Source organism: Watersipora subatra, chromosome 6 (assembly GCF_963576615.1).
Source record: "Watersipora subatra chromosome 6, tzWatSuba1.1, whole genome shotgun sequence".
Lineage (NCBI taxonomy): Eukaryota > Metazoa > Bryozoa > Gymnolaemata > Cheilostomatida > Watersiporidae > Watersipora > Watersipora subatra.
Genome location: NC_088713.1, coordinates 61,920,979 through 61,932,659, shown reverse-complemented (window position 1 = coordinate 61,932,659; position 11,681 = coordinate 61,920,979). Strand labels below are relative to the sequence as shown.

Genomic DNA, 11,681 nt, shown 5'->3' with positions numbered 1-11,681 from the left:
AGTAGACAGATAGAAGGTGGAGCATTTTTTTATAATCAGCCACAAGCTATGAAGAAGTCTGTAGTAGTCAGAGTTTGATACAAACAATAGCAACAGGTGAGTATAACTTATATATTATAGCACCATATGCTGATATTGTACTTGGGATAATAGAGTAGATGAAAAGAGTCCCTGAGTCAGTTTGATTATAATATAACTCTGAAATCCTGAGACTATCAGTCTCTAAGCTTAGCGGAGAGTTACAAAATTTAGCATCTAGTGAAGTTAGATTAAGTCAGGAGGCTCTGGTCTCATTGTCTAGTGATAATCAGACCACTGACCACAAACCAGAATATTTCCTACCGCAGATATTTTAGTTTCTCAACAGATATTTCATGTTCCTCAGCTCTGCCAGAGTATGAAATTTCTAGCCTCTTTCAACACTCTTTAAATTGCCAATATTTACCTGCTGCTCCTCTGTCATACTTGAAATTGTTCCAAGTAAAAAGTAGAGAAAATATGTGCACTTATTTTTCTATCATGTTTTTTTTGCATAGATCAGCTAATATAATGAAGTATATACTGTATGTTATAGTTAAAGATGGAAGACGTGCTAAAGAAGTACATTAGAGGTGAATTGTCCGCTATAAAAAATTCCATGTGGCATAAACTTAAACATTTTGTTTATTATAAAGAGCTAGATATTCTTCCATTGAGGGTAGCTGTAGGGCGCACCCAGGCACCTGAGTTACTAAAGCTGCTGCTAACAATCAAAATTGGCTCATATACAGCTGTTATGATAGCTGTAAATAAAGGCCACGCAGAAATCTGTCATCTGCTCCTTTCTCCCCTCCGAGGGATAGCAGACGAGTTGCTCTGGATAAAAAGTATGGATGATGAAGTTACAGCTCTACACATTGCTGCACAGATGGGGAACAGTGATTGTGTGAAGATATTGTTAGACACAGTCAGTGCTGAAAGAAAGTATGAGTTTGTAGCTGAGAGGAATGGATATGGAGCTACTGCTATAGCATGGGCAGCGTGGCGTGGAAATACCAAGTGTTTAGAGACCATCCTTAACAATTTCTCCGTTTTACAAAAAGACTCATTACTAAAAATTCAAGATGAAGATCTCAACACTGCACTACACTATGCAGCATGCAGAGGAGAAACAACTGCCATAAAGGCAGTGCTAGAAGCTGTGTCTTTATTAACTGTACAGTCTCTCCTCATCATGAAAAATAAAGACAAGAGGACACCATTAAATGTGGCTGAGCAAGCGTTGAATAAGGGATCATTAGAGCTACTAGAAAGATGTTCAAAGCAATCAGTAGTAGAAGGTAAGATTGTTATACCAGCTACTCACTTGAACTGTTTTATTGCTTAACTCACTTAAGGTCTAGTTATATTCTTTTGGGTCTAGTGTCCTCTTTTTGTGACAGACGCTCTGAATTGTAGCTGAATAGCTTAGTTTTAAGTTTTCAAATCAACTTTAATATTAAAAACGGGTAGGATTAAAGTGACATTAGCAGATGTTTAAATATCAATTCCTCAGGACGGCCTCAGTAGCTCGTCTTTTTTGTTCCACACTATTGTGCATATTTCTGACAAATGATGATGTTGATACGGAAATCATTTTTGTTTGAAATATGTGATATGCTAAGAATTCCTCGCAAATTGTTTTTGCTCCAATTCAACTACACACAATAGCAATGATATTATTGTTACTACATTTAGTGAAAAGCTTTGATTTTGATTTTTGATTTGTTTTCATCAACAATTGAAAAAAAGCTTGAAGAGTGATTAAGCTCATAATATGCATAACCATAGCTAATCGTGGCGTCAGGGTTGCCGTCATCAAGGATGACGAACTATGGATAAAAACTAAGGTCTTGTAAAGAATCCATATTAAACTAGCTCAAAAGCTTGTCCAAAGCATGCAATTATTTTGCAGTGGCACACATACAATAACCACAATAACAGCATATCACATAAAAGGCAACCAGAAAATCAACATGGCATATTCACTTTTTATACCACTTTTTACATCGCTGACATCCTGTTTGTGGACACCTGCTGGGCTGGCTGATGACAGCTGTTCTGGGCTCTAGTTGGCCAGTTTTTTGATGCTGCCATCCCAACAACCAATTGGAGAGAATTCCATACATTAGCTTTTTGCCTTTTTGTGTACGAAGATGTGTAATAAACTGAGATTTGCTGTCAAAGCTCTTTTAGCTACAGGTCAAGTTACAAGTGTGAATTATATAAACTACCAATACAATTTTATATATACTACAGCTTGACAACTTTTGAAACCACGAGCAAGTCATAATGGAGTCACAAGGTAAATAATTAACTATTGTACTTTTCTTTGTGTCTACTATAATTTTACATGTGTGCCTTGTGTATGTTTACATGTGTTCATCTAATATGTTTTTTAGTACTATTGCATTGTTTTAGCCACTGTTTTTAGTACTATTGTTTCAGCCAATATTATTATATCTAATTCAGTATCTCAATATTATTATCATTTCTTTTAGATTTCACGGTGTGTTTTGCTTGCTACTATTATACGTAATCCGTAGACACTGGTAAAAATAAAGAGATCACTAGCACTGCAAACGACATACTATATTATTACATCAAACACATCAGTGCAATCCAACCGTCTACTATCCGACTTGCTCCGGTCATTAGCGAACCGTAACATTAAATCGCTACAAGTCTTATATTTAATTCTTTCACTGCCTTACTCAAGTTTATGCAAAATCTATAAGTGACTGCTGTGGATACGTTTTTGCAAAATTTACATTGGCTTTGTAGCAACTGACTTGATTATTGATTTATAAAATCATAACCAAGAATATTTAGTACATTTAAAGCATTGTTGCTGTCTATATAATTATCTAAAAAATTAGCTTAAATTTGCAAAAGCAAATAATAATCTTTAATCCAAAAACTTCGACTCAAAAACGAGTTTTTTTCTGACGATTCAAAGTTTCAGTTGTAATATGGCTTCCGCATGCACCTCCAGTTTCTCCAACAGAAAAGCTTTTGTTGATGACATTATAGCCTATTCAGATTCAGACTTTAGTGAATGCTATAAAAAGGATTCACACTACTGATTCTGATGGTGGTCAATATCATATTTGTGTAAGTGTAGGAACATTGTAGAGAATCGTTCTAGCTTCATAGCAATCATAGCTCCACATAGCTTTAGCAATGCACTTATTAATGACACAATGAGTTTGTTTGCGTAGCTCTTGTCAGTAACATGTTGTCAACCTAAAATATGAAACAAAACTGTTTTAGGTAGTGTTTGTAATTGACTAAGTTTAAACATATCGTGTAGTAAAATCGAAATTTTTAGTATATTGGCTGGCAGTAGGCTGAAAGTTAATTTTTCTCAAAGTTAAATGGTTAACATGAAATAGTTCAAATAGCACATTTTTTCCATTGTTTGGAATTTGATAACATCATAACAGCAACTTGGCTCTTACTGACATCAAAGGTTTTCCAGCGTCACAGCTTTTTTCTCAACTTGACTCTGTTATTTATTAAATGCACTACCATCGTCATGTGAGACTCAGTTTATTACAGTATTACTGCCTTTTGTAGCTTTAGAAGAGGCTCAACAAGGTATTAGTGATCTACAGAAAAAATTTCAGCAGAAAATCTCAGCTCTCCAAAAACAAACTGATCAACAGGCAAGAGGTAACATCTCATGCAATACTTTACTAGTGTATTGTTAGTGTAGTACTGAAGAAGAGATGTTGGACGATTCTATTTTTGACAATGTACATCAAGTTCTTGTTATGCACGTCATGTAAAAATAAGTACCAATGCGTTCGGCGCCTGCTGTAGTTGTCATATACTAGCAGTAATATTGTGGCATATATAATAGCAGTTTCCTTTTTGCCTATTTGTTTTGTTCTAGCATTGGCTGGAGCTCGACAGCAGATTGCAGCCCTACAAGAGCAGAGTGAACAGAAATTTTTATCTCTACAGAAAGAAAGTCAGCAGAACATCTTAGCTCTACAGGAAAAAACTGATCAACAAGCAAGAGGTAACATCTCATGCAAAAATCTTACTAGTCTATTGTTAGTGTAGTACTGAGGAGAAGATGATGAATAGTTCTATAATTGACAATGTATATCAAAGTCTTGCTATAGCCTAAAGGTCAATGTGCACCTGATTTGATTGTCAAATACAACAATTAACATTTTGGTAAATCTAACCACCGTGTATTCAACTCAGTTACTGTGTTCCCATCCATAATTTGCTGAAATTACGGTATTTTGAAAATTTTCTAATTTTTACCCCTAATTATTCCCCTTTCTATTTCATGTTAGTTGGATTGTAATACTATTTATTTCTGTTATATTGTAGCTCTTGCAGCTGCTAATGAGACAATCAGTGATCTCCAGAATACTGACAAGCGAACGGCTAGAGGTATTTAATATTCTTATTTAGGAGTAACCCCTTTTTAGCTGCCTCCTGTGGAACAATCAGTTAAAATTATCTAAAAGATTTCAGGTAATTCACCTATATTCACTCTGTTTTGATAGATTGTAATAAGTTGTCTTTATCATACTGTAGTTCTCGCTGTTGCTGACCTGACAATCAGTGATCTTACAATGGCTGACAAACGAAAGTCTAAAGGTATGTGTTATTCCTCTGCCACAATTGTCAAATACAATCAGTAACAATGCTCTTTATGCTAGAGCAATTTTTATCGCTGATTTGTAGCATTGGCTGATACTCGACAACAGATAACAAGATTACATAATGAAAGTGAAAGGAGGCTGTCATTAGTGCAGGAAGAAGCTAGACAGCAGAAAGCAGGTACTTTAATTCTGTACATATCTAGCTAGACGTGTGATTCTTTATCCCACAAGGCACCTCATACAGGTTGCTAGAAACCTAAAAGTCACACACCAGTATTATACATTATATTAGATATGCTATCATTTTAATTTGATTCTATATGATTGTACTAGATAGATATTAACTTGATTTACGCCAGTCAATGCCGTTCAAAGCAAATTAAACAATGAAACAAAAAACAATACATCAATCATCGGTCTCCTCTTAGTAACTTTTTGTGAGTATACAAATGCTACTAGAAGTACATAACATGTGAGAATTTACCGTGTCAGCCCAAAACTCACAATTAGATGGCTTCTAGTCAAAATGGCAGAGTTTTGATTTTCTGACTAAGGTTAGTTGGTTGATAAAGGCACAACTCATGACCTTGTCATTGATATCATTTGTTCATCAATCAGAGGAACTGTTGCTTATATATAAAATATGATAAATGTCTATCTATTTAGATATGGCTGCCATGCAGCGGAGGTTGGAACAGTTTGACATGTACGTAAAGGCTCCAGGAGATACAAATTCTACTGATAATCAATATCATGCTCCAGACAGTTAATATCAAACATAATTCTCTTCTTTTCATCTGGTTTTGCTTTTAATCAAATATTTTACTATTACTTATGTAAATCCCAATAGCCAACATTTTGCCTTGTATTTTGAAATGGTGTTTGAAAATGTTATTGTCATAGCTAAATATAGTGATTATTAAACTTTCCCCCTCTATTCCACTTGAAGTATGTATCTAAAAAGCACATGTGCCAGTTACTTACTCTGCTGAACTGTATTAACTAGCCACGGAATTGCATAGGTAGTTCTGCTATGTAACCATACTATCTTCCTGTTCAACTGGATTTAGATCTGCAATGAGTTGACGAACATTATGAGTACCCTGAGTATTAAAACAGCCTTTAGTCCCATGAGCCGTGAAAAATGTAATCATGATCTGAGGCTATGTCATAAGCAGCACTGGGATCATCATTTGTCAGACACTAGATTTTACCTAATACACAACAACATGAAATCTGGGTTCTTCATCAGCAGAAATAACTTGAAAGTTCATTAATGAAAAAATTATCCAGATTATAACCGACTGCTTTTGTAAAATACACAAACTATGCAGCTGCATGCTTCTTTAAGTAGGCTAAAAATTGCTCTTTCTTGTTACCATGATAAGATGGAAATATTGACACAAATATTAAATAAATTATATTATTTTCATGATCCCTGGCAATAATCAGCATTCTGGGTGTTGTAATGCTCTGATAAGACAGTCATTGACATGGATTGTATACATACAGTGCTTAAATGTCAAAAGGTCTTTTTATTTTATGTGAAAATATCAGTGGACTCTGTAGTCAGTGTGCGATCCATTTTATTTGAGTCTACATGCCTTCCATGACTAGGCACCTGCCTGGTTCACACGCCGCATCCACTTGCTAAGGATGTCACTGTGATAATACTAGACCAGCAATGGACATTACTGTAGCAAAGCTCATACAAAGTATGACAAGTAACTGTATTTTATGCGGTTAGTTGCGCAACTAATTTAAGCTGAGAGCACAAAAAGATGTTAAACTCATAAACTGAGATTGCTTTGTTTACCGCAAGTGACAGCTAGTATCAATGAGCTAGTTAGGCCTGCCAGACAACCGTAGGAATAGTCACTTCTTTAATTTACAGTACATACCTCAATGACCTTCTCTATCTCTATGTTCTCTATTAGTAGCAACTGTGTACACAACAGATACCAGGATAGTATTTAATGTTTGATTTCCAATTCACAGCAAATAGATTATAGGGTGGCTAAAAATAGGGTGGCTAAAAATATACTACCAGTAGTGAGAAGACTATTATAGGATAGGACAGTTGCTCTATGGAATGCTATATGTTTATATAAAGCTCATGGTAAAAACATTTATGGTTGGAGTTTAGGAAAAAGAGTGCTTTGTACAGGAGTTAAACAGCTGACTTTAAGCATAGTAGCCTATACCGTAACAATCATTCTGAACAAATGCCTTCTGGCGACTCAGAATAGTTTTTCCGGAAGATTCTAAATGTAAATGAACATTTACCTTTAGAATATTCTAGAGGTAATTGTGTACAATTCTCTGTCTTTATACAGAGTGTAATACTTGTAAACCATATTGGTATTCTATATAGAATAACACCTGTATTAGATTGTTATATCAAGGTCTTGGTTGAAGGTTAGGAAAAATATTGCTTTGTCTAAGATTTGAACATGTGACTTTATTCATGGTAGACCATACTGTAATAACCACACTGATCAAACACTTTATTTTTATGCAGAATAATATTATTGTAAAAAGAATTATTACATCTGATGACCATTCAAAGCACACCAGACTAGCAATATAAAAACTTAAAATACAAGCATCACGTAAAAGTACATAAATATTTTAGCACAACTCACTTTGTAATGAAATGGAAACGCAGTGTCTATCTGTTCTTTTTAAATCTTTGCTATTAATTTTGTTGTTAGCCACCCATAACACTGGTGGTCAGTCAAAAATATTTAAAAGTTATTAGGCAAAACTTCCAGAATGTGCAGAAACGCTAATTTGGAACTCGGCTAACGTAAGCGCTTGTGCAGAATTGCGAGAATGGCACCCAAATATTTACAGAAGAAAGATTCTATTATTAGACATGTAGGTCTTACTTATGTATAAGTCAAATCTGTTATTCCAGAATATTTTGGATGATTATATAAAATCTGAGTAAGATTTTCTATTCCAGATTAAAAACATAACTTCCACATTTGAAAGCTTCTTCCCCAATACAATAAATGGAGTATTTCAACATGTTTTAAACAAGGTCTGATATGACACACTTACAGTATTATTAACACAATGATTGTACACCACAATGTAAGTTATGAGTTGTCTGTTCTCAATCTGGTATTTGCTGCTCTGTGGATAGCAAACAAATCAAAAACCGACAGGGTGCACGACAAGTGAAGTTATGATGTAACAAAAACTGCCAAATGTTAACCAGTCCCTGAACAAATGTTTACAAAACATTTTCTTTATTGTAAACACAAAATTATTGACCTAATTGCTCGCAACATAAAGGTTGACTGAAATACAAATGTTGTTTATTATTACAGTATTAGAATATAGGACCTTCCATGATACCAGATGACACTGTACTACCTCTGTGTGTCACCCACAAGCAGGTTTTTGTTATGATTGGTATGACACCAGTTAGATCAGCCATATATTTTTACCACTAGACTTAATGTTCAAGCACATTTTGAAGATGGCTCTGGTTCAACCAATAAAAAAAACATCCACAAATTACAGTCATTCATAAGTTTAGTAAAAAATAAACAAATGTTATTTTCTAAAAGCTTAAACTTTCCGATGTCGAGGCAAAGTTTTCATCAGCATCTCCGTAGTCGCTACCCTAGCTATAATGGGAAGTAAATGATTTTCACACATTTTGGTTGCATCTCAGAAATTCTGATGATGTAGATAATTTATTGAAGTGCATAAATATGTATAACACGCTAGTAACGAAATTATGCAAGCCTGCAACAACCAGAACTCAATGGGCTGAGCCGGCCTTAATGTTAACTTTTGTTCCCTCACGCTTCATAAGTATGGTTTTTTTATTACTTGTTTTAATATATATGTATTTGTAGTTTATGATAGAATATTATTATACAACTTGTAGACTTTTAGACTTAAAGCACATTATTTCATAGCATCCTTGTGATTAATTTAACCCGGTTTCCAATTGATCGACACTCCTAACTCCATCTCTATGCACATAAAATGCTAGTTTTTGTCCCAAATTGTAGCAAACATATCAATAAGTGAAATGAGCTTTCATGCAAGATTGATAAATATAGGTTCAAAATAAAAATAGACCTTCGAAATTAGAATGAAATAAACAACCTTGAAAGCTTTGTAAAATTACAAAGCAAGGCAAAGGTTACAATATTGTTGCTGGTTAATTGAAAGCAGAGGAAGAGATATTTCTCGGTTTCAAATGCATATTAATTTAGAAATCTATGATAAGTTGGAAGTAAACTAACAGATCGTTTTGTATCTAAAAGAGCTGCTGTCGCTCGGCCTAAGGAAGATTGCAAAATATAAGTGACACCACTTCACCCATAAAAAGGTTTTTTTCTTGAAATTCTGACGAGCTGCTTGCAAAAATACAAAATTTTTCTCTCTTTGAATGCAATCTCTATTTGATTGTTATCATGGTAGAAGGAATGAAAAATAGAGCTCGATGAAATTCAAATAGAGGTTTTACAGTAATTTGTGTTGCAATAATAAAGTAATACTCTCTATGGGTATTCTTTGTAATACATGAAAAATAGTAAAAATGGGAAGTTTTCATAATTTGAAACAATCAGTATTTACCCTTCCTTACAGGGCCATTTGAAAGAAGGAGAACACGACTCTTAAATTTCACCGTAATCACCATATGAAATTTGTAAATTTAACCTTTCACTCATGAGTAACTCGAGTGTCTTGATTGAATGTTCTTAATGACTTCACAAACTCAACTATGATGCTTGTTCTCCTCAACACAAAGCCAGGTGAACGCTGCCAGTTTCTTATTGAACATTTGCTTGTCTTCTGGTAGTAATCTAGTAGTTGCAGAACGGTGTGTAAAACGACACCTCTAACTTAAGTAATTCGCCAAAGAGATCCATTGCTGGTTGAAGTTGTCTTCTAATGATTCCTGTCAAATACATGTACGGTTTATTTAATTAAAGATTAGGTTTGGCTTTGTTTTGCTTACTTAACTCAAAGCACCAGATTACATTATACAGTAATAATATCAATGTAAATTTATGACAATTACTATGTTTTGATTACTAGTGATTTTATGTGATTAAAAATCACGATAAAAGTGACCGTGTTGCTCGCTGTTTCTATATTATATTATACTATAAATACAGACAGAAAGCAACCAGATCGTTGCTATGCTCATACCTTTACGTCAAACCTATTCCACCATTTTAGAGCATTCCTACTGTTTCTTCAAAACTTAGTCTCAAAGTTTTGTGCGTCTGTCCAGCTAAAGTTGATTTAAATCTAGCAATGAATAAATTTATTGCAGAAGATCAGATATAGGAACTTCCTGTTCACAAGGTGACAGGCTAATCCATAAAGTTACAAATAATGCATTGGTTTCCTTGGATGATATGAACCACTATCTGGATTACTCTGCATTACTCGCAGCGTCACTGAAGCTCTTATTAGTAAGTTTAGCAATATGAATACTAGCTTACTCAAACTAGCCGATGGTAACTACATTACATGTCACTGTTTATAAGCCGTTGTTTAATACCCGAGCAATGCCAGGCATTCACCTAGTCTTTACCATAATAACGTATGTGTCTGTCTCAGCCAAAGCAGCGGCTAGATGGTGGGAAAAAGTTTCACCATATGAGATATGAATTTGTACATTTGGCTTAGCATTGAGGCACTTTACCAGCTGAGCCCGTAGACCATTTTGTTGCATTTAGGAATAAGTAAGCATTTAGTTAATATGCATGACAATTTCTCACGACCAGCTGTCAGAGTACTAGTTATTAATAATATAAAATGCATAACATTGTACTAAGTAGCGACATGTACATAACGATTTGTCTTTATTTGTATTTAAATATAATAGATCAAGTTTTATAAAAGTTTATGGTACTAAAGGATTGCCAGATTATAACCATTTTTATTATATTTTTAAATTATAAAGTATTATAATTTTTTATCTAAAACAATTAAAACTAGTTAGTTACACTGTATTAACAAACTGGTTATTAATAGTTGTGCTTACTTTTCAAGTGCCTCTTTTTATTAATCTTCTTTAATTAAACTTCACTTGAACTAATTAATAGCCAATAAAATTAGAAATTTACAAGGTTGTAAAACCAGCCAATCTTGAAGCTGCAGTATTACTTGGTATTATTTCATTCAATATCCAATAAGTTCATCATTATTCACTATTAGAAAACTCTTATTCAGCGCAGCCAATTAAAAAACAGGCTTGCAGATGAAAGGCATAGCCAGTTTTATATTCAGCTATAAGCTATAAAGAAGCCTGTAGTAGTTGGAGTGGTTGACAAACAGAATAGCAACAGGTAAGTACAACTTACCTATGATATTAGCATCTGTTGACATTGTACTTACTGAGAATAATAGAGTAGATGAGGAGATACACCGAGTCAGTGTGATTATAATATAACTCGGTCCTCCTGAGACTATCACTCTTTACCTAAAGGATACTCATTGAGTCAATCCTGTAGTGAGGTTAAGTTAAAGACAAGAGGCTCTGGTTTCATTCCTTAAACATAATCAGACCTGTAAACACTTCCTCGAACTAAATTATTAGAGCTCCTCACTATATTCACAATAGAAACATGAAAGATCTGCAGTAAAAAGTGTTTAGTCTGTTCACTTACCCTACTTTTTTTCTTGTTGGAATCAATTGCAGTCTGCTTATTGTATTTAATCTCCAGTCTTCTCTGAAATTAGTGCTCAACGCAGCAGACTGTAAGCAATTTCTTGCCGCAGATAAATTTTCACTGTAGTTACACTAAACTGGTTAATTTATAGGAAAGCAAATGGCAAAAGCGTTGATTGTTTATTTCTCAGCTCTGCCTGAATATCACATCCCTGGCATCTTTTTTATAGTTTGAAAATATTCAGGGTTCACATGCAGTCACTATTTTATGGTTGTCCGTTTTTAAGTAAGCAGTTGTGACACCAATTTTCCTCATTTTTCTATCTTATTTCACCGTACGGAGCAGTTAATAGAGTTCAGGAATTGTATTACAGGTAAAA

The 11,681-nt window shown here is 34.2% G+C and overlaps 1 protein-coding gene across 1 annotated transcript; it reads left to right on the top strand.

Annotated features, from left to right (window-relative positions):
• Positions 1 to 993: 993 nt before the first annotated feature.
• LOC137398480 (paramyosin-like) lies at positions 994 to 5,575 on the top strand. The gene is made up of 7 exons (XM_068084599.1): positions 994 to 1,319; positions 3,598 to 3,693; positions 3,917 to 4,045; positions 4,369 to 4,431; positions 4,579 to 4,641; positions 4,729 to 4,824; positions 5,313 to 5,575. Exons 1-7 carry the CDS (start codon positions 1,214 to 1,216, stop codon positions 5,414 to 5,416), a joined length of 657 nt encoding a protein of 218 aa, XP_067940700.1. The 5' UTR covers positions 994 to 1,213; the 3' UTR covers positions 5,417 to 5,575.
• Positions 5,576 to 11,681: the final 6,106 nt, after the last annotated feature.